Below are 23,784 nucleotides of genomic sequence, written 5' to 3'. Positions count from 1 at the left end.
TTCTGGCAACGACCAGTCCCAAACCTTTTTTTTTTCAGCACGGGAGTTGTATTGCTTTGGATACAGGAAGTAGAGCTGTGTAACTGTTGTCAATAAAGGGCAAAACATAAATCCAGTTGATCAATCAGTTGTCTGTCATACCCGACAGTTAGTTTGCCTGAATTGCAATTTCTACATTGCAAATCGAAGTAAAACATGTCAACGACTGCTCAACTATTCGAGGTAAATTGAACTGTATGTTCTAGTATTGTTGGGGTAGCTGTCTGCTAGTTCTAGGTAGCTAGCTAATGTTAGCTAGGTGGAGAAAGGAGAAGTCAGTGCTAGCTATCCATCCATATGACGAGAAGTCCGAGCTAGCAAGCTAGCCAGCCAGCCTATTCCGATTAGGCTATAGCTAGCTGGCTAACGTTAGCTATAGCTAGCTAGCCAGATAACTATAATGAGTGTAAATCGCGTTTTTGAAAGGAAGCTGCCATCATCTAGCTAGCTACCACTCGCTATACAGTTGGCAGTGCTGTGTTTATCCAGGGATATGTTGTCAAACATGTAGCTAACGTTACCTACATATGTTGACCAACAGAGCCTTTCCAGCAGTGAATTGTAATTCTAGTTACTATGTTTTTTGTTATTGTGTACAGTTGCATTTGCTAGCTTGTCACGCCCAGTGTTGGCCCAATAATGTACTACTGTCTGTGAATGGGCTTGCCCAGCTATAAGCAGTGACTACGTTTACATGCGCATATTATTACGGATAGTAGCTCATATCCCGTTTATGGTCTTATTCGGGAAAAGCTGTTTACATGCACCTTTGATATCCTGCTCATGGGTATCCCTGTAAACATGAATAAACATCATATTCTTCATTTACGTTTATATGGGTTAGTCACTGAAATATGGACACTGAGTTTCGACCTTTAACCTCTCACATGTAGCGTAATATAATAGTAACTCCTGGACAATTATTCATTTCTTGCAGTGTAATTATACAACAAATGTTAATTTTGTCTCGGGAACAGCAGTGGAGAAATATTATGTTTTTCTTTCAGCATCTCTTTGAGAAAATGCAAATGCGTGTGTAATGTGCTATCTTCGACACTGTTATGCCATCAGACAGTATTTCAACCATATCAAATATGCACCCAAAATGAAGCCTTATCAGGAACGTGTTTGGTATTTTTCTCAGCTTTTCATTTCCTTAAAACTGGTCAAACTGATGACATTTTGCACAGGACTAATCTTTCCACTGTTTTCTCCCCGGTCACTAAACAAAACAGACAATTTTACCAGTGTTAACTAGATTACTAATGCATTCATTCCATCGATGTAAGACATTATTCTGGTGAGCACTACTTTATTTGGTCTTCTGGGGCAACAAGTTATGACAGAAGAGAAGCTGCATGTATCAAACTATAGTTGACATACAAATGGCCTACCAAATGTCGGAAATTAGAATATGGCCTACCAAATGTATTAAATTATAAGCAGATACTTATATTAATTATAGTAGGCAAAATTATTAAGGAATTATTATGGTGAATCGAACTGGCAGGTAGCTTACTTTTTGAAGGGATTTCAGTTTACGTAGAATTTCAGCACCCTGCAGAAGGACCGCAGTTGTACAGGACAAACATAGGTACAGGTAAGCGTTTTACGAATGTACATTTTTACAGGAATCGAATGATGGTGACTCAAATCCTGCGACCCAGTTATAAAAACTCAACTCCACCTCGATATAAGAGAACAGAGTTGAGCGTTCCTCAGCTAGGTCCAGTATTGCTCATGTCATGTAAGGTACACACCATTTACATTGATTTACTGTATGTGTATGATATGATTCACAGGAGCCCTTTGATGCAGACGAGTACATAGAGAGGTTGGCCTGGAGAACCCCTGGAGGAGGGTCCAAAGGAGGAGCAGAGGCATTCGACCCCAAAAGGTAGTCTTGTACTAAAGACATGGCTTTATTCAGACTCACTGTAATCATGGCTCTAGTCCCAACCATACAGCAAGCTTTATTTAAACCTCCATTGAAGATAACTCTGAGGCAGAGCATTATGGGAGGCCACTAAGTTCTGAGTCATACAGTAACTGACAGAGAGGGAATGTGTGCGCGTTGGGAAGGGATGGGCAATGTGCCTAAGCTGTAGCCACCACCTAAGGAATTAGCCAAAAGATTATATACTCATCATTTTGGGATGTTTCCAACTCTGTTAAATATGGTGCTGACTTACAACATTTGCTCCACAGTCCTCACTTTAAATGCAGCTGACGAAGCTTCCAGTTTGTAGAGATTCTGAAATCTGGGGACCCAAGAATTAAGCCCCCAATGCTATTTATAAATATTAACAGAGAGAGTGTAAGGTTAGTAGGACAAATCTAACCCCATATTACTCAGTCACTCATGCTAGTAATATAGTAAAGCAGTTTTCCCTACCCTTTGTTTGCTGTAAAACTCATGACTGTAGATCAATGAAGAGTGTTGAAGGCCAGCTTGTACTGTAAGTGGCCTTATGGCTATAGAGTGTTTACTCTAGACCAATGTGAGGTAGGCCTGCAGTGTGTTAATAAAGCCCTTGTCCTGCTTACCTTCCAGGCTGCTGGAGGAGTTTGAGAACCACATAGAGGAGCTGAAGCATCTGGATGAGAAGATCCAACGGCGGGTGGAGAAGCTGGAGCACCAGTGTCACAGAGAGGCCAAGGAGTTTGCACACAAAGTGCAGGACTTACAGAGGAGCAACCAGGTCAGCTTCACGGCCCACCGGACCCTCAACCACCCACCACAACCCCAAATCCCCAGGAGTTTCTGTCGACTTTTCTGAAGAAAATGTTTTGTTTTATCCACATTCATCAATCATGTCACTAAACATGTGACTTCTTTGTCTCCATACAGGTAGCCTTCCAGCACTTCCAGGAGTTGGACGAGCACATCAGCTATGTGGCCACCAAGGTGTGTCACCTTGGTGACCAGCTGGAGGGAGTGAACACGCCCAGGCAGAGGGCTGTGGAGGCCCAGCGTCTCATGACCTACTTTAATGAGTTCCTGGATGGGGAGCTTCGCAGTGATGTCTTCAACAATCCAGAAAAGGTCAGGATGCATACACTACCATCCACCCACATGTCGTCCTAAAGAGATTGAGTTTGGTCAGGATGCATACACTACCATCCACCCACATGTCGTCCTAAAGAGATTGAGTTTGGTCAGGATGCATACACTACCATCCACCCACATGTCGTCCTAAAGAGATTGAGTTTGGTCAGGATGCATACACTACCATCCACCCACATGTCGTCCTAAAGAGATTGAGTTTGGTCAGGATGCATACACTACCATCCACCCACATGTAGTCCTAAAGAGATTGAGTTTGGTCAGGATGCATACACTACCATCCACCCACATGTAGTCCTAAAGAGATTGAGTTTGGTCAGGATTGTTGACAACATGTAAACTATATTTCGTCTCTAATGTTTATTGAAAACAAATACATTTTCACAATTAGCATTTGTTGTTTCTCAAAGACATTTCTCCGGTTGTTGTTTAGCTAGCTTACACATTTTAGCCATACTAGCATAGACGTATGTGGACACCTGCTCGACGAACATCTCATTCCAAAATAATGGGCATTAATATGGAGTTGGTCCTACCTTTGCTGCTATAACAGCCATCACACTTCTGGGAAGGCTTTGCACTAGAAGTTGGAACATTGCTGTGGGGACTTGCTTCCATTCAGCCACAAGAGCATTAGTGAGGTCGGGCACTGATGTTGGGCATTAGGCCTGGCTCGCAGTCAGTGTTCCAATTCATCCCAAAGGTGTTTGATGGAGTTGAGGTCAGGGCTCTGTGCAGGCCAATCAATTTCTTCCACACTGATATCGACAAACCATTTCTGTATGGACCTCGCTTTATGCACGGGGGAATTGTCATGCTGAAACAGGAAAGGGCCTTCCCCATCGTCTAGATGGCACGCGACGGGTTGGAGCGAGCGGTCGCATCTGCACTCGGTCCGCAGGTAGTATTACATTTCATTACATTTCATTATAGTACAACGGTTTGATTTGTCTAATCTTAGCAATTTCTTCTTAGCTAGCTACATAGCCGTCTTTGTATCATAGATAATTGCGTAATTATCGTATTTCGTCGTCCTAACGCAGTCTACACTGCTATCTGCCCTGCAGCTAGCCAGCTAGCTAACGTCCACCGTCTACCGATTAGCAGCACAACTATTACACTCAACTGAACGACTTGATTAGTGTAGTGTTAGCTAGCTACATAGTTGTCTTTGCTGTCTTCGTATCCAAGATAATTGTGTAGTTTAGAGTGTGTAGTTTTAGAGTGATTATCTTAATTTACCGAGGTTAGCTAGCCAGCTATTTGTCGTCCTTAACGTAGGAGACACTGCTAGCTAGCCAACAGCTAGCCAACGTCTACCGAACAGAACTTCCGCACTCAACAATCCGGTCGCATTTCGCTTCGCTCCACAGGTAGTATCACATTTTTCATTTCATTTCATTACAGTACAACGGCTTGATTTGTTTGATCGTAGCTAGCTACATAGCTAGCTACATAGCCGTCTTTGTATCAAAGATAATTGTGTAGTCTAGAGCGATTTCCTAGGATAGCTAGCCAGCTATTGTTGTTCTTTTAACGCAACGTAACGTAATCAACACTGCTAGCTAGCCAGCTAGCCCCGAATAGCAGCACAGTAGAAACTATTACACTCAACGGAACGACTTGATTAGTGTAGTGTCAACAACGCAGCCACTGCCAGCTAGCCTACATAGTCAACAACGCAGCCTCTGCCAGCTAGCCTACTTCAGCAGTACTGTATGAGTTTAATCATTTTAGTCAATAAGATTCCTGCTACGTAAGCTTAACTTTCTGAACACTCGAGACGTGTAGTCCACTTGTCATTCCAATCTCCTTTGCATTAGCGTAGCCTCTTGTGTAGCCTGTCAACTATGTGTCTGTCTATCCCTGTTCTCTCCTCTCTGCACAGACCATACAAACGCTCCACACCGCGTGGCCGCGGCCACCCTAATCTGGTGGTCCCAGCACGCACGACCCACGTGGAGTTCCAGGTCTCCGGTAGCCTCTGGAACTGCCGATCTGCGGCCAACAAGGCAGAGTTCATCTCAGCCTATGCCTCCCTCCAGTCCCTCGACTTCTTGGCACTGGCGGAAACATGGATCACCACAGACAACACTGCTACTCCTACTGCTCTCTCTTCGTCTGCCCACGTGTTCTCGCACACCCCGAGAGCTTCTGGTCAGCGGGGTGGTGGCACCGGGATCCTCATCTCTCCCAAGTGGTCATTCTCTCTTTCTCCCTTACCCATCTGTCTATCGCCTCCTTTGAATTCCATGCTGTCACAGTTACCAGCCCTTTCAAGCTTAACATCCTTATCATTTATCGCCCTCCAGGTTCCCTCGGAGAGTTCATCAATGAGCTTGATGCCTTGATAAGCTCCTTTCCTGAGGACGGCTCACCTCTCACAGTTCTGGGCGACTTTAACCTCCCCACGTCTACCTTTGACTCATTCCTCTCTGCCTCCTTCTTTCCACTCCTCTCCTCTTTTGACCTCACCCTCTCACCTTCCCCCTACTCACAAGGCAGGAAATACGCTCGACCTCATCTTTACTAGATGCTGTTCTTCCACTAACCTCATTGCAACTCCCCTCCAAGTCTCCGACCACTACCTTGTATCCTTTTCCCTCTCGCTCTCATCCAACACTTCCCACACTGCCCCTACTCGGATGGTATCGCGCCGTCCCAACCTTCGCTCTCTCTCCCCCGCTACTCTCTCCTCTTCCATCCTATCATCTCTTCCCTCTGCTCAAACCTTCTCCAACCTATCTCCTGATTCTGCCTCCTCAACCCTCCTCTCCTCCCTTTCTGCATCCTTTGACTCTCTATGTCCCCTATCCTCCAGGCCGGCTCGGTCCTCCCCTCCCTCTCCGTGGCTCGACGACTCATTGCGAGCTCACAGAACAGGGCTCCGGGCAGCCGAGCGGAAATGGAGGAAAACTCGCGGACCTGGCATCCTTTCACTCCCTCCTCTCTACATTTTCCTCTTCTCTCTCTGCTGCTAAAGCCACTTTCTACCACTCTAAATTCCAAGCATCTGCCTCTAACCCTAGGAAGCTCTTTGCCACCTTCTCCTCCCTCCTGAATCCTCCTCCCCCTCCCCCCCTCCTCCCTCTCTGCAGATGACTTCGTCAACCATTTTGAAAAGAAGGTCGACGACATCCGATCCTCGTTTGCTAAGTCAAACGACACCGCTGGTTCTGCACACACTGCCCTACCCTGTGCTCTGACCTCTTTCTCCCCTCTCTCTCCAGATGAAATCTCGCGTCTTGTGACGGCCGGCCGCCCAACAACCTGCCCGCTTGACCCTATCCCCTCCTCTCTTCTCCAGACCATTTCCGGAGACCTTCTCCCTTACCTCACCTCGCTCATCAACTCATCCCTGACCGCTGGCTACGTCCCTTCCGTCTTCAAGAGAGCGAGAGTTGCACCCCTTCTGAAAAAACCTACACTCGATCCCTCCGATGTCAACAACTACAGACCAGTATCCCTTCTTTCTTTTCTCTCCAAAACTCTTGAACGTGCCGTCCTTGGCCAGCTCTCCCGCTATCTCTCTCAGAATGACCTTCTTGATCCAAATCAGTCAGGTTTCAAGACTAGTCATTCAACTGAGACTGCTCTTCTCTGTATCACGGAGGCGCTCCGCACTGCTAAAGCTAACTCTCTCTCCTCTGCTCTCATCCTTCTAGACCTATCGGCTGCCTTCGATACTGTGAACCATCAGATCCTCCTCTCCACCCTCTCCGAGTTGGGCATCTCCGGCGCGGCCCACGCTTGGATTGCGTCCTACCTGACAGGTCGCTCCTACCAGGTGGCGTGGCGAGAATCCGTCTCCACACCGCGTGCTCTCACCACTGGTGTCCCCCAGGGCTCTGTTCTAGGCCCTCTCCTATTCTCGCTATACACCAAGTCACTTGGCTCTGTCATAACCTCACATGGTCTCTCCTATCATTGCTATGCAGACGACACACAATTAATCTTCTCCTTTCTCCCTTCTGATGACCAGGTGGCGAATCGCATCTCTGCATGTCTGGCAGACATATCAGTGTGGATGACGGATCACCACCTCAAGCTGAACCTCGGCAAGACGGAGCTGCTCTTCCTCCCGGGGAAGGACTGCCCGTTCCATGATCTCGCCATCACGGTTGACAACTCCATTGTGTCCTCCTCCCAGAGCGCTAAGAACCTTGGCGTGATACTGGACAACACCCTGTCGTTCTCAACTAACATCAAGGCGGTGGCCCGTTCCTGTAGGTTCATGCTCTACAACATCCGCAGAGTACGACCCTGCCTCACACAGGAAGCGGCGCAGGTCCTAATCCAGGCACTTGTCATCTCCCGTCTGGATTACTGCAACTCGCTGTTGGCTGGGCTCCCTGCCTGTGCCATTAAACCCCTACAACTCATCCAGAACGCCGCAGCCCGTCTGGTGTTCAACCTTCCCAAGTTCTCTCACGTCACCCCGCTCCTCCGCTCTCTCCACTGGCTTCCAGTTGAAGCTCGCATCCGCTACAAGACCATGGTGCTTGCCTACGGAGCTGTGAGGGGAACGGCACCTCAGTACCTCCAGGCTCTGATCAGGCCCTACACCCAAACAAGGGCACTGCGTTCATCCACCTCTGGCCTGCTCGCCTCCCTACCACTGAGGAAGTACAGTTCCCGCTCAGCCCAGTCAAAACTGTTCGCTGCTCTGGCCCCCCAATGATGGAACAAACTCCCTCACGACGCCAGGACAGCGGAGTCAATCACCACCTTCCGGAGACACCTGAAACCCCACCTCTTTAAGGAATACCTAGGATAGGATAAAGTAATCCCTCTCACCCCCCCTTAAAATATTTAGATGCACTACTGTTCCACTGGATGTCATAAGGTGAATGCACCAATTTGTAAGTCGCTCTGGATAAGAGCGTTTAAATGTAAATGTAAATGTAGAATGTCATTGTATGTTGTAGTGTTACGATTTCCCTTCATTGGAACTAAGGGGCCTAGCCCGAACCATGAAAAATAGCCCCAGATCATTATTCCTCCTCCAACAAACCTTAGTTGGCACTACGCATTGGGCCAGGTTGCGTTCTCCTGGCACCCGCCAAATCCAGATTTGTCCGTCGGACTGTCAGATGGTGAAGCGGGATTCATCACTCCAGAGAATATGTTTCCACTGCTCCAGAGTCCAATGGCGGCGAGCTTTACACCACTCCAGCCGACACTTGGCATTGCACACAGTGATCTTAGGCTTGTGTGCGGCTGCTCGGCCATGGAAACCCATTTCATGAAGCTCCCCACGAAGAGTTCTTGTGCTGACGTTGCTTCCAGATGCAGTTTAGAACTCGGGAGTGAGTGTTGCAACTGAGGACAGACAATTTTTACACGCCACGCGCTTCAGCACTCGGCATTCCTGTTTGGTGAGCTTGTTTGGCCTACTGCTTCGCGGCTGAGCCCACGTTGCTCCTAGACGTTTCCACTTCACGATAACAGAACAGTTACAGTTGACCAGGGCAGCTCGAGCAGGGCAGAAATTTGACTACCTGAGTTGTTGGAAAGGTGGCATCCTATGACGGTGCCATGTTGAAAGTCACTGAGCTCTTCTGCACGGGCCATTCTGCCGATGTTTGTCTATGGAAAATGCATGGCTGTGCTTGATTTTATACACCTGTCAGCAACGGGTGTGGCTAAAATAGCCGAATTCACAAATTTGAATGTGTCCACATACTTTTGTGTATATATAGTGTACAATGAGTTGAAATGAGCCACCTACGTTTCTCAACATGGCAGTTTCTTGTCCTTGTTGTTAGCTATCTGGCCATCCGGAATCACAGCAACACACCGAAGCCTTCTGCCCCATTGAAGCGTTCGCATTTGTTTTTGTGAAGTTGTCACCTAACCCGTCTATAGTGTTCAAAACTATCTGAGCGACCTCCCTATCAACCCTCAAAAATGTGATAGTGTATTATCAGAATATCATAGCTGTTTTTGAAGAGTTTGGGATTCTCTCAATGAATTCCTTTTAGTGAGAAAACAGTAATCAATCTCAGAGACGGGAGCTGGACATGGGATGAGAATGCTTCCAGAGAGGCACGATGTGGAAATTGCAGACAGATCCCTTTTTCTGAGCATACCTCCAGACGAGGAGGAAAGAGGAAAGCTGCGAGTGAATAGCTGAAGGGGGAAGGCTCTGCTAATCCTTCTGAAAGGGAGGGCTGGGCCGCCAGCGTGGAGACAAGTGCTGCTAAACCCTGACTGCAGAGAGACGGCTACATTACTTACATGGGATTTAGCTAATCTTAGCTGGGGGACAGATACTTAGAAAACCTTTGCCGAGCAGAAAGGCTGGATCCTCCTCACGGGAGCGGAGTAATAATGTTAGCTGAGGCAGGCATCTGCAGAAACCGGGGAGTTGCGGACGGCGGGCCTGTCCTAGGTCTGGGGTTTTCAGCCAGAGTGTGTTTGTCGGGTGGGGGGAGTGGGCGGTTCTTGACAGGGTCCCTCTTTAGAGAGATATCCCTGGCCGGACAGATTATTGAAGGCGATTTAGGCTCCTGTGGGATTACAGCCCATTCAGAGGAGGCATAGCAATACAGAGTTGGATATGCTGCTAACTCAGGGCTGCTGTGGATGCCGTTAGCCAGGTGAGCAGCGGCTGCTTGTTATCATCTCCGTGGTGTACAGAGAGGAGGTGGAGGAGGGCTGGTTTAACATGATCCCCTAAGTGGAGATGCTGGTCTGCTCTCTGGATGTCCATTTCTTATGTTCCTCTGTCTCCCTCCCCCTATTTCTCCCTCTCCCAGATTAAGGAAGCTGCTGATATCATTCAGAAGTTGCATCTCATAGCCCAGGAGCTGCCATTCGACAGGTGAGTAGTCCTGGAGGCAGCATTACACGATCTCTGTGGTATAATGTAAGCAGTATAGGTGCTGCTATTCTGCCTCTAGCCCATCTCATAGAAAAATCTGAAATATTTTTGTCAATGTTAGGTTGCATTAACTGTTGTTTCTGAGGGAGAGAATATATTCAACTCACTTCAAATTAGAGGGACTACACATTATATAATTTTGGGTTTCAGTCTTTTTAAATGTCCGATATCTCTCTGATGAATGCCTCTATCCTTGTCCTCTTAACAGGTTTGCAGATGTTAAGGCCAAGATTGCAAGTGAGTGTTTGCGTTCAACATGCTCATTTGTTGCTGATTGATGAACAAGTGATAACACAGCCATACTAAGAAAGGCAACTAAATCTGTTGAGTGTGTGTCTAGGTAAATACCACGACCTGGAGCGCCAGCTGATCCAGGAGTTCACGGCGGCCCAGCGTAGGGGCGAGATTGGCCGCATGCAGGAAGTCGCTGCGGTCCTCTTACACTTCAAGGTGACCCACAAACACTGGACACACTCTGATATGTCTCCATATTAAAGGAAGATGTGTGTTATTGTTTGAGTTGTGTTGTAACTTACAAATATGCTCTTGTGTCTCATTCAGCGTCTATGCAACCATGCATACAGTTTGTTGTCATTTTTTGGTGATGTTAGATTGTGGAAGTCATGCAGGTGTGATTGTGACATGTCTGTGTTTCCTGCAGGGCTATGCACACTGTGTGGATGTATATATCAAGCAGTGCCAGGAGGTGAGTGTGCAGTGTTCAGTTGAACATGAACCCTTTATAACAGCTCAGTATAGAGTACCTGAGCGCTTCTGTCGTCTCACCACAGGTTATTCCTGAGGTCTGGGTTCAACATAGCCCCTCTAGTAATTTAATAGGATCTCTATGTCATAAACCCTCAAAGTTCCAGAATGGGGTGAAAATAGTAGCCATTGTTAAAATACAAACCATTCTAATTGGAATGAATGGCAATAGAGGCATTAGTAAAGAAGTGATGCATTTCCTGCTTTTACTTAGGCAGAAACATGTGGGATATATCATAATTACTGTTATAGAATTATTGTTACCCTAAAATATTGTAATATAATTAAAAATGTTACGTATAAATAGCCTAAAAAATACACTGCTCAAAAAAGTAAAGGGAACACTAAAATAACACATCCTAGATCTGAATGAATGAAATATTCTTATTTAATACTTTTTTCTTTACATAGTTGAATGTGCTGACAACAAAATCAAACAAAAATTATCAATGGAAATCAAATTTATCAACCCATGGAGGTCTGGATTTGGAGTCACACTCAAAATTAAAGTGGAAAACCACACTACAGGCTGATCCAACTTTGATGTAATGTCCTTAAAACAAGTCAAAATGAGGCTCAGTAGTGTGTGTGGCCTCCACGTGCCTGTATGACCTCCCTACAACGCCTGGGCATGCTCATGATGAGGTGGCGGATGGTCTCCTGAGGGATCTCCTCCCAGACCTGGACTAAAGCATCCGTCAACTCCTGGACAGTCTGTGGTGTTGGTGGATGGAGCGAGACATGATGTCCCAGATGTGCTCAATTGGATTCAGGTCTGGGGAACGGGTGGGCCAGTCCATAGCATCAATGCCTTCCTCTTGCAGGAACTGCTGACACACTCCAGCCACATGAGGTCTAGCATTGTCTTGCATTAGGAGGAACCCAGGGCCAACCACACCAGCATATGGTCTCACAAGTGGTCTGAGGATCTCATCTCGGTACCTAATGGCAGTCAGACTACCTCTGGCGAGCACACAGAGGGCTGTGCGGCCCCCCAAAGAAATGCCACCCCACACCATGACTGACCCACCGCCAAACCGGTCATGCTGGAGGATGTTGCAGGCAGCAGAACTTTCTCCACGGCGTCTCCAGACTGTCACGTCTGTCACGTGCTCAGTGTGAACCTGCTTTCATCTGTGAAGAGCACAGGGCGCCAGTGGCGAATTTTCCAATCTTGGTGTTCTCTGGCAAATGCCAAACGTCCTGCACGGTGTTGGGCTGTAAGCACAACCCCCACCTGTGGACGTCGGGCCCTCATACCACCCAGTCTGTTTCTGACCGTTTGAGCAGACACATGCACGTGTGGCCTGCTGGAGGTCAGTTTGCAGGGCTCTGGCAGTGCTCCTCCTGCTCCTCCTTGCACAAAGGCGGAGGTAGCGGTCCTGCTGCTGGGTTGTTGCCCTCCTACGGCCTCCTCCACTTCTCCTGATGTATTAGCCTGTCTCCTGGTAGCGCCTCCATGCTCTGGACACTACGCTGACAGACACAGCAAACCTTCTTGCCACAGCTCGCATTGATGTGCCATCCTGGATGAGCTGCACTACCTGAACCAGTTGTGTGAGTTGTAGACTTCGTCTCATGCTACCACTAGAGTGAAAGCACCGCCAGCATTCAAAAGTGACCAAAACATCAGCCAGGAAGCATAGGAACTGAGAAGTGGTCTGTGGTCCCACCTACAGAACCACTCCTTTATTGGGGGTATTCCATTTGCACAACAGCATGTGAAATGTATTGTCAATCAGTATTGCTTCCTAAGTGGACAGTTTGATTTCACAGAAGTGTGATTGACTTGGAGTTACATTGTGTTGTTTAAGTGTTCCCTTTATTTTTTTGAGCAGTGTATATGTAAACGGACAATAAATGTCTCAATGTTTGTTTCCCTGGAAAGCTGTGAGTGTTATAATACAAAATCAGTACTTTTGCATTTCTGACTTGTCTAAGTCCTATCATTAACTGATTTCAGCCAGTGTCTGGCTGTGGATTGACTGCATTTGTATGGAATATTGGCAGTTAAATTGAAAATATATGGAATCATTCCACTTAAACTAGCTGGTAGGTCAGCTAATAAACATACTGTGCAGATAATCTTCAAATTCATTGTTTTACACCATCTTATCACAGCACACTGGCTGACTAACTCCCTGACCAAAATGGCTGACCTTTTGGCATAATACTTTATCCATTCTAGTATTCTAATTCCTGATTCTATGGGGTTAACCCTCTCTCTCGCTCTCTCTCTTTTTCACTCTGTCTGACTGTCTGTGTTCAGGGGGCGTACATGCGTAGTGATGTGTTTGAAGACACTGCACTCCTCTGCCAGCGGGTCAACAAGCAGGTGGGAGAGGTCTTCCAGAGCCCAGAGACCGTCATGGCCAAACTCATCCAGAACATCTTTGAGAACAAACTACAGGTACAGTGGACATTCTCTCCTATTGACCAAATCTTCAGCTGCCACAAGGTTTAAAAATGTCTTAGTTCTCTGACCCAGTTCTGATGGACTGACTAAGCAGTTTTTTATTCCAGGCCCACGTAAAAGAAAAACTGGATGAAACCCGCCGCTCTGATGTCGAACAATACCTCAAAAACCTCTATGACCTTTATACCAGGTAATACTGCTGTTCGCCCTTTGACCTCTCACTCTAAGCACCTCATACCATCTATTCTGACTTTTTTGAAACCGCGGCAACCCTGTGTCTCCAGGACAACGGCCTTGGCTTCCAAGCTGACCGAGTTCAACCTGGGCTCAGACAAACACACCTTCCTGTCCAAGCTCATTAAAAACATCTTCTCCACCTATCTGGAGAGCTACATTGAAATGGAGAAAGATTACCTCCGCACGCGCAGCGCCATGATCCTGCAGCGCTACTACGACTCCAAGAACCACCAGAAACGTCCACAGGGTGGGGGCAGGTAGGAAGTGACTGACCACCTCTACCCCCTGACCCTCTCTTCCATCTCGTCTTCCTTTACCCAAAACTTCTTGTTCATCCTTGGGGTCAGATCTCAGTTGGATTAAATGGTTAAATGGATTTAAATAGTATGTTCCTCATCTCTCCACTCCTCATCATAGCAAGGTCTTTGAGTTCACTCTTCCCTTTTCCTTAATGCACCCCCCCTCCCCAGTATCCAGGAGCTGAAGGAGCGGATCAGGCAGCGCACCAACCTGCCCCTGGGGCCCAGCATTGACACCCACGGAGAGACCTTCCTCTCCCAGGAGGTGGTGGTCAACCTGCTGCAGGAGACGCGCCACGCTTTCGAGAGGTGCAACAGGGTAAGGCTGCTATGCTGCCACCTACAGGAGAGACAATAACACTGCATGCAGTAAATCCCTGTAGAGTGCTGAGAGTAAATCAGTTCCTGTCTCTGTGTGTTGTGAACCAGCTCTCAGATCCCTCGGACCTGCCTAAGAACGCCTTCTCCATCTTCCTACTGCTGGTGGAACACCTGTGTATGGACCACATCGACTACGCACTGGAAATCGGCCTCTCCGGTACATCTAACTCTCACTAACACCGTAAAGGCTGTGAAACCTTGAGCAGATACTTTTCATTTGTAGGTGTTGTATATTCATCTTCCTATCCTTCTGTTGTTCTCTTTTGCCTTTTTTAAAAAAGAAAAGTGGTGTGTTTCTCTCTTTCTACAGCCATTCCCTCAGCTGATGCCAAGAATGCCAACCTGTACTTCCTGGATGTGGTCCAGCAAGCCAACACCATCTTCCACCTGTTTGATAAGCAGTTCAACGACCACCTAATGCCTCTTATCAGGTTAGCGTGGGGCCTGAACTGTCAATCACACCCCCCCCCATTAAAAGGTAGCAACTCTCTAGATGGCTTCATGCTTCATGGACCTTCTTTCTCCACCAGCTCCTCTCCCAAACTGACAGAGTGCCTGCACAAGAAGAAGGAGGTGATTGAACAGATGGAGGTGAAACTGGACACAGGCATAGACAGGTCAGTAAACCACAAAGTGTTGTAAATGTTATCAACAGCATCATGGGAAATGAGTGAATGTATCCTATTAGTGTGTTAGGGGTGGTCGTCATGGTGTTGTCCTCTCTCTGCAGGACACTGAACTGCATGGTGGGACAGATGAAGCACATCCTGGCTACGGAACAGAAGAAGACAGACTTCAGGCCTGAAGATGAGAACAACGTCATGATCCAGTGCACCGCAGTAAGGGGTGAACTGCACCCAGCCTCCACCTCTGCTCTCATTTATGAAAAGCAAAGCGAGAATCAAACCATGTTAAACACGCTGCTCCTGGCAGTTCAGAATATGTTGTTGAATTTCAGTGTATTTAAAAAAAAACTGTATTTAACTTGAAAGTCATCTGTTTTATGCAAGTACCAGAGAATTCTTCATAGTTGTAGAAGTTGCAAATTATTTTTTTGCACATTGATTCACTTGACCTTTAACACCAGAACTACACAGTCCGACTCCTACTTCCTCCCTGTGCTCCCCAGGCCTGCTCCAAGGTGTGTGTGTATGTGAGTCGGCAGGTGGAGCGTGTGCGGAAGTCCATGGATGGTAAAAACGTGGACACAGTGCTGACGGAGCTGGGCGTGCGTTTCCACCGCCTCGTCCACGAGCACCTGCAGCAGTACAGCTACAGCTCCATGGGAGGCATGCTGGCCATCTGCGACGTGGCCGAGTACCGCAAAAGTGCCAAGGACTTCCGGGTGAGAGGTCACACCAGAGTTAGCATCATTACGCATGTAGCAACAGTTGACATCATGTAGAGCTAGGAATGATACTGAATAAATGCCTCTTGGCCTAGTTAAAGGTTTGGTTTATTCCTCCTAGCAGAACGCTAATGGTTTGTCTGTCCCCCAGGATCCTCTGGTTCCTAATGGTTTACTGTCTGTCCTACAGGATCCTCTGGTTCCTGATGGTTTACTGTCTGTCCCCCAGGATCCTCTGGTTCCTGATGGTTTACTGTCTGTCCAACAGGATCCTCTGGTTCCTGATGGTTTACTGTCTGTCCCACAGGATCCTCTGGTTCCTGATGGTTTACTGTCTGTCCCACAGGATCCTCTGGTTCCTGATGGTTTACTGTCTGTCCCACAGGATCCTCTGGTTCCTAATGGTTTGCTGTCTGTCCCACAGGATCCTCTGGTTCCTAATAATTTACAGTCTGTGCCCCATGAACCTCTGGTTCCTAATGGTTTGTCTGTCCCCCAGGAACCTCTGGTTCCTGATGGTTTACTGTCTGTCCCACAGGATCCTCTGGTTCCTGATGGTTTACTGTCTGTCCCCCAGGATCCTCTGGTTCCTGATGGTTTACTGTCTGTCCCCCAGGATCCTCTGGTTCCTGATGGTTTACTGTCTGTCCCCCAGGATCCTCTGGTTCCTGATGGTTCACTGTCTGTCCCACAGGATCCTCTGGTTCCTGATGGTTTACTGTCTGTCCCCCAGGATCCTCTGGTTCCTAATAATTTACAGTCTGTGCCCCAGGAACCTCTGGTTCCTAATGGTTTGTCTGTCCCCCAGGAACCTCTGGTTCCTAATGGTTTGTCTGTCCCCCAGGATCCTCTGGTTCCTGATGGTTCACTGTCTGTGCCCCAGGATCCTCTGTTTCCTGATGGTTCACTGTCTGTCCCCCAGGATCCTCTGGTTCCTGATGGTTCACTGTCTGTGCCCCAGGATCCTCTGTTTCCTGATGGTTCACTGTCTGTCCCCCAGGATCCTCTGTTTCCTAATGGTTCACTGTCTGTCCCCCAGGTTCCTCTTGTGCTGCAGCTCTTTGACACGCTCCATGCCCTGTGTAACCTCCTGGTGGTTGCCCCAGACAACCTCAAACAGGTCTGCTCCGGTGAGCAGCTCACCAACCTGGACCGGAACCTTCTGCACGCCTTCGTACAGCTGAGAGTGGACTACCGCCAGGCCAGACTGGGACGACACTTCAGCTAATGGCCCTGGCCAATGCGTCGCTGTCCAGCCATCGGTCCGTCCAATCACCACGGCCTATGATTTCACAAAACTCACCATGGAAACGGAATTCAGCCAACCTGGATGGAGTCTTCTCTGAGTTAGTCTTTCATTCTCATCTGCAGTAGCACCTTTTGCTTTGTCCATCCTAGAGGCCAAGAAAGACCACCGCCATTCACAGTTGGTCTACAGATAGCCTAGAGGTTAGAGAAGGGTTTTTTAAACTATGGGTCGGGACCCAAAGTGGGCCCTGAGTTTGTGGGAGGTGGGTCGCGAGTTATGAGAATACATATATAATCAAACACTATTTCTTCTTAATTTGGTTTGTTGGAGGACGGTCAATTTCTCATTTGGATCTCGAGCTGAAAAAGTTTAAGAAACCCTGGGTTAGAGCATTGGGCCAGTATCCGAGAGGTCGCTGGTTTGAATACTCGAGCCGACAAGGTGAATAATCTGTTTATGTGCCCTTGAGCATGGCACTTAACCCTAGTTTTCTCCAGGGGTGCGATACTACTATGACTGACCCTGTAAAACAGGGCTGTCAAACTCAGTCCACGGAGGGCATAGTATCTGCTGGTTTTTGGTTTTCCTTTCAATTAAGACCTGGACAACCAGTTGTGAGGAGTTCCTTACTAATCAGTGTACTTGATTGATGAATTAAGGTCAAGGGAGGATGAACACCCGCGGACACTCAGCCCTCCGTAGAATGAGTTTGACACGTGCTGTAAAACAACACATTTTCACTGCACCTTTCACCTAAAATTTCCTGCATTTTGCCCTTGACTTCTGCAACACAAAGAATTTTAAATGTATATGACTCTTGTTTTGAAATACTAATCCACCAAAACATGATTGTGTCATATTACCGGTAATATCAACCTTGGATTTCCAAGCTTTCAACTTTAACATAAAGCGACATTTTGTTTTGATTGTGCCAAATGTATATTCTGTGGCTGCACTTGTACACAGGAACAGACTTTAAAGCTACTGCAAAGAGAAAGTTGAGCTCTTCATAGCTCAGGCCTGTCATGGCACTGACTGACTGCATACTGGAAACAACCACCCCTCATACAGAACTCCCAGAGGAATCTACTCTCACCAACATCCTTCTCTCTCTCCTCCCGAACCAAGCCTGCTAAAGAGCTCCGCTGTGCCTGCCAGAGAGAGTCACATGACCACCTTTCTCCGACCCCTGACCTCAAGGGAGAGGTGAGGGGTCAACACACTGGCTGTGATCCCAGCCGTAATCATGTCTGAGAACCACTCGGGGGTCCTGGGTGGTCCGTCTGTGGCTAAGATGACAGGTCCGAGAGGTCAGTGAATGTGTCATTGTAATTGCATAGATCAACACCTGCTTATCCAACGAGGCTTACCATCCGTGCTCTCCATTGTGGACTTCTCTTCACCGCTTAAGGAGATAATGAGTGAAAGTTAAGTGGACTTCACGGGGCCTACAGGAGGCCAGGGAGGGTCAAGATCGCTGTGCCTCTGTGTTCTCTATGGTGGTAATTGTTTGTCTGTCTATCAGTGTCGGTGAGACCAAACCTGAAGTTATGTATTATGCTAAGCTATTCCCAGTGTACTGCTGTTTACCTTAATGAGTCATAAAAAAAATGGTGTTTAATTGGTCTCATTTTCATTAACAATAACCGTGAAGAAAGAGTTTGAAATGTAAGAACTCAGTGAGAGAGTAGGCTTGGTGCTGGAAGTGATAGGAATATACTTATATAACTCATTAGGTATTCTTAACATGCCAGACTCAGAGTAATTTCTCCCTAAAAGAGTAAAGTTCTCTAGACTCCAGGAACAGAATCTGTTCGAGGGATTAGACATCTAGCGGTTCATGAAATGTGTGCAGTCGTCATGGACTGGAGAGACTGGGCGAGATGGAGATGGCTGAGCACTCAGCCACAGCTCCGGCTGGCTAGTGTTGTGTAGAAGGTACACAGAGTGCTGAGCAAAGTCAAACAACATCATTAATTAGGCTAATATTATTATCAATGCCACGGAAATTAAATTCTCCCAGCCCTAATCACAACTGGATAGCTTGTAAAAAATATTTTGTTAGGCCCTGGTGCAAACACTGGGCCTTCTACCAAACATTTGAAAACGATTTGTTTTAGCAGCGATTAATACATGCTGCCTGGGTAGGGGTGGGGGGAATGGGCCCCGGCTAGAGACTATAACTGGAGAGGAGGCTAAGGCACAGCCTGCCCCCAGGGACGCCCTGCATGGGTAAATGGGAGGGATGGTTTTTTTCGGGGGGTGTTTGAACAGCTGGAGGGGATTAGTAACACTGTCAATACTGGAGAGCTGGATAAGACTTGTTCCCTCTTACTCGTCAGCCGCCACAGTCTGAGCAGCTCCTGCATCGACACACGTTTACACACACAAACACGCAGGGGGCGTCTGTCTGGAGATGGAGACAAAACAACTGAAAACTGTTCTTGTTCTACATTCAATCAAACCTGGTTGAGGAAGATATACAGTGCATTCGGAAAGTATTCACACCCCTTGACTTTTTCCACATTTTGTTACCTAACAGCCTTATTCTAAAATGCATTACGTTGTTTTTTCCCCCCTCATCAATCTACACACAATACCCCATAATGACAAAGCAAAAACAGGTTTTTAGAAATGGTTGATAATTTATTTAAGAAACTGATATCACATTTACATAAGTATTCAGACCCTTTACTCAGTACTTTTGTTGAAGCACCTTTGTCAGCGATTACAGCCTCAAGTCGTCATGGGTATGATGCTACAAGCTTGGCACACCTGTAGAGGACAAAAATCAGTTAACCACCTAACTGAGGAACTCAATTTAACCTTGCGCAATACCCTAGATGCAGTTGCACCCCTAAAAACTAAAAACATTTCTCATAAGAAACTAGCTCCCTGGTACACAGAAAATACCCGAGCTCTGAAGCAAGCTTCCAGAAAATTGGAACGGAAATGGCGCCACACCAAACTGGAAGTCTTCCGACTAGCTTGGAAAGACAGTACCGAAGAGCCCTTACTGCTGCTCGATCATCCTATTTTTCTAACTTAATTGAGGAAAATAAGAACAATCTGAAATTCCTTTTTGATACTGTCGCAAAGCTAACTAAAAAGCAGCATTCCCCAAGAGAGGATGACTTTCACTTTAGCAGTGATAAATTCATGAACTTCTTTGAGGAAAAGATCATGATTATTAGAAAGCAAATTACGGACTCCTCTTTAAATCTGCGTATTCCTTCAAAGCTCAGTTGTCCTGAGTCTGCACAACTCTCCCAGGACCTAGGATCAAGAGAGACGCTCAAGTGTTTTAGTACTATATCTCTTGACACAATGATGAAAATAATCATGGCCTCTAAACCTTCAAGCTGCATACTGGACCCTATTCCAACTAAACTACTGAAAGAGCTGCTTCCTGTGCTTGGCCCTCCTATGTTGAACATAATAAATGGCTCTCTATCCACCGGATGTGTACCAAACTCACTAAAAGTGGCAGTAATAAAGCCTCTCTTGAAAAAGCCAAAGCTTGACCCAGAAAATATAAAAAACTATCGGCCTATATCGAATCTTCCATTCCTCTCAAAAATTTTAGAAAAGGCTGTTGCGCAGCAACTTACTGCCTTCCTGAAGACAAACAATGTATACGAAATGCTTCAGTCTGGTTTTAGACCCCATCATAGCACTGAGACGGCACTTGTGAAAGTGGTAAATTACATTTTAATGGCATCGGACCGAGGCTCTGCATCTGTCCTCGTGCTCCTAGACCTTAGTGCTGCTTTTGATATCATCGATCACCACATTCTTTTGGAGAGATTGGAAACCCAAATTGGTCTACACGGACAAGTTCTGGCCTGGTTTAGATCTTATCTGTCGGAAAGATATCAGTTTGTCTCTGTGAATGGTTTGTCCTCTGACAAATCAACTGTAAATTTCGGTGTTCCTCAAGGTTCCGTTTTAGGACCACTATTGTTTTCACTATATATTTTACCTCTTGGGGATGTTATTCGAAAACATAATGTTAACTTTCACTGCTATGCGGATGACACACAGCTGTACATTAAAATGAAACATGATGAAGCCCCAAAATTGCCCTTGCTAGAAGCATGTGTTTCAGACAAGGAAGTGGATGGCTGCAAACTTTCTACTTTTAAACTCAGACAAAACAGAGATGCTTGTTCTAGGTCCCAAGAAACAAAGAGATCTTCTGTTGAATCTGACAATTAATCTTAATGGTTGTACAGTCGTCTCAAATAAAACTGTGAAGGACCTCGGCGTTACTCTGCACCCTGATCTCTCTTTTGAAGAACATATCAAGACCATTTCAAGGACAGCTTTTTTCCATCTACGTAACATTGCAAAAAAGTTGCAATTGCAAGAAAGTTTCTGTCCAAAAATGATGCAGAAAAATTAATCCATGCTTTTGTCACTTTTAGGTTACACTACTGCAATGCTCTACTTTCCGGCTACCCGGATAAAGCACTAAATAAACTTCAGTTGGTGCTAAATACGGCTGCTAGAATTCTGACTAGAACCAAAAAATTTGATCATATTACTCCAGTGCTAGCCTCTCTACACTGGCTTCCTGTCAAAGCAAGGGATGATTTCAAGGTTTTACTGCTAACCTACAAAGCATTACATGGGATTGCTCCTACCTATCTCTCTGATTTGGTCCTGCCGTACATACCTACACGTACGCTACGGTCACAAGACGCAGGTCTCTTAATTGTCCCTAGAATTTCTAAGCAAACAGCTGGAGGCAGGGCTTTCTCCTATAGAGCTCCATTTTTATGGAACGGTCTGCCTACCCATGTCAGAGACGCAAACTCGGTCTCAACCTTTAAGTCTTTACTGAAGACTTATCTCTTCAGTGGGTCATATGATTGAGTGTAGTCTGGCCCAGGAGTGGGAAGGTGAATGGTAAGGCTCTGGAGCAACGAACCGCCCTTGCTGTCTCTGCCTGGCCGGTTCCCCTCTTTCCACTGGGATTCTCTGCCTCTAACCCTATTGCAGGGGCTGAGTCACTGGCTTACTGGGGCTCTCTCATGCTGTCCCTGGAAGGGGTGCGTCACCTGAGTGGGTTGATTCACTGATGTGGTCATCCTGTCTGGGTTGGCGCCCCCCCTTGGGTTGTGCCATGGCGGAGATCTTTGTGGGCTATACTCAGCCTTGTCTCAGGATGGTAAGTTGGTGGTTGAAGATATCCCTCTAGTGGTGTGGGGGCTGTGCTTTGGCAAAGTGGGTGGGGTTATATCCTTCCTGTTTGGCCCTGTCTGGGGGTGTCCTCGGATGGGGCCACAGTGTCTCCTGACCCCTCCTGTCTCAGCCTCCAGTATTTATGCTGCAGTAGTTTATGTGTCGGGGGGCTAGGGTCAGTTTGTTATATCTGGAGTACTTCTCCTGTCCTATTCGGTGTCCTGTGTGAATCTAAGTGTGCGTTCTCTAATTCTCTCCTTCTCTCTTTCTTTCTCTCTCTCGGAGGACCTGAGCCCTAGGACTACCTGACATGATGACTCCTTGCTGTCCCCAGTCCACCTGACCGTGCTGCTGCTCCAGTTTCAACTGTTCTGCCTTATTATTATACGACCATGCTGGTCATTTATGAACATTTGAACATCTTGGCCATGGTCTGTTATAATCTCCACCCGGCACAGCCAGAAGAGGACTGGCCACCCCACATAGCCTGGTTCCTCTCTAGGTTTCTTCCTAGGTTTTGGCCTTTCTAGGGCTATTTCCTAGCCACCGTGCTTCTACACCTGCATTGCTTGCTGTTTGGGGTTTTAGACTGGGTTTCTGTACAGCACTTTGAGATATCAGCTGGCTATATAAATAAATTTGATTTGATATTTGGGGAGCTTCTCCCATTCTTTTCTGCAGAGTTCTGTCAGGTTGGATGGGGAGCGTCGCTGCACAGCTATTTTCAGGTCTCTCCGTAGATGTTCAAGTCCGGGCTCTGGCTGGGCCACTCAAGGACATTCAGAGACTTGTCCTGAAGCAACTCCTGCATTGTCTTGGCTGTGTGCTTAGGGTCAATTGTCCTATTGGAAGGTAAACCGTTGCCCCAGTCTGAGGTCCTGAGCGTTCTGGAGCAGGTTTTCATCAAGGATCTCTCTGTACTTTGATCTGTTCATCTTTGTATCGATCCTGACTATCCCAGTCCCTGCTGCTAAAATATCCCCACAGCATGATGCCGCCACCACCATGCTTCACCGTAGGGATGGTGCCAGGTTTCCTCCAGACGCGAGGCTTGGAATTCAGGCCAAAGAATCAAGCCAGAGAATCTTGTTTCTCATCTGGTCAGAGTCTTTAGGTGCCTTTTGGCAAACTCCAAGCGAGCTGTCATGTGCCTTTTCCTGAGGAGCCACTTTACCATAAAGGCCTGATTGGTGGAGTGCTGCAGATATGGTTGACCTCCTGGAAGGTTCTCTAATCTCTACAGCGGAACTCTCAAGCTCTGTCAGAGTGACCATTGGGTTCACCTTCCTGACCAAGGCCCTTCTCCCCCGATTGCTCAGTTTGTCTGGGCGACCAGCTCTAGAAAGAGTTTTGGTGGTTCAAAACTTCTTCCATTTAAGAATGATTGAGCCCACTGTGTTCTTTGGGACCTTCAATGCTGCAGAAATATTTTGGTACCCTTCCACAGATCTGTATTTATTTTTAATATTTTTGCCAAAATTTGATTGCTGACGATTGTTGTTTCTAATTTAATACATTTTAGAATAAGGCTGTAAAGTAACAAAATGTGGAAAAGTCAAGTGGTCTGAATACTTTCCCGACGGCACTATTTCCTCATGCTTTTTACAGTGCAGATTGAAAGGCAGTTCTGCAAGAATGCAAGCATCTGGATGTAGCCGAAGAACCTTATTCAACCTGTAAAAATATCAAATATGTACTGTGCATGTTTTTATCTATCAATCATTTCTGAACTTCCTAAACAAGGAAATGTAGAACATGCATCCAAAACCATGAATTCACTTTCCCTCCTCTCTCTCTTCCTCCACTCTCCCTGAGCTTTATCCTCACCCAGCAGGCTCAGGTAGAGCTCAGCCAGCAATTACACCTGTATTAGTGGCCAGATACGGAGTGCCCCTCTCTTAAGCTACCAA

General features: G+C 46.8%; 1 protein-coding gene across 1 annotated transcript; it reads left to right on the top strand.

Annotated features, from left to right (window-relative positions):
• Nucleotides 1–27: 27 nt before the first annotated feature.
• Nucleotides 28–18,308, top strand: LOC115146204 (exocyst complex component 5). Its single transcript, XM_029688135.2, has 18 exons — nucleotides 28–222; nucleotides 1,842–1,936; nucleotides 2,594–2,741; nucleotides 2,891–3,085; nucleotides 9,868–9,932; nucleotides 10,201–10,229; nucleotides 10,333–10,442; nucleotides 10,654–10,698; nucleotides 13,027–13,167; nucleotides 13,281–13,363; nucleotides 13,458–13,667; nucleotides 13,881–14,028; nucleotides 14,139–14,247; nucleotides 14,401–14,521; nucleotides 14,621–14,707; nucleotides 14,821–14,929; nucleotides 15,220–15,435; nucleotides 16,478–18,308. Exons 1-18 carry the CDS (start codon nucleotides 196–198, stop codon nucleotides 16,664–16,666), a joined length of 2,127 nt encoding a protein of 708 aa, XP_029543995.1. The 5' UTR covers nucleotides 28–195; the 3' UTR covers nucleotides 16,667–18,308.
• Nucleotides 18,309–23,784: the final 5,476 nt, after the last annotated feature.

Source organism: Oncorhynchus nerka, linkage group LG18 (assembly GCF_034236695.1).
Source record: "Oncorhynchus nerka isolate Pitt River linkage group LG18, Oner_Uvic_2.0, whole genome shotgun sequence".
Classification (NCBI taxonomy): Eukaryota; Metazoa; Chordata; class Actinopteri; order Salmoniformes; family Salmonidae; genus Oncorhynchus; species Oncorhynchus nerka.
This window is presented reverse-complemented; position numbering and strand designations above follow the sequence as displayed.

Excerpts from the sequence above, each read along its gene's own strand:
- LOC115146204 (XM_029688135.2), top strand. The coding sequence starts at position 196 with ATGTCAACGACTGCTCAACTATTCGAG. Across the intron at positions 10,699-13,026 it reads ATATCAAGCAGTGCCAGGAG|GGGGCGTACATGCGTAGTGA; the intron begins GTGAGTGTGCAG and ends GTCTGTGTTCAG. Across the intron at positions 14,522-14,620 it reads CACCTAATGCCTCTTATCAG|CTCCTCTCCCAAACTGACAG; the intron begins GTTAGCGTGGGG and ends TTTCTCCACCAG.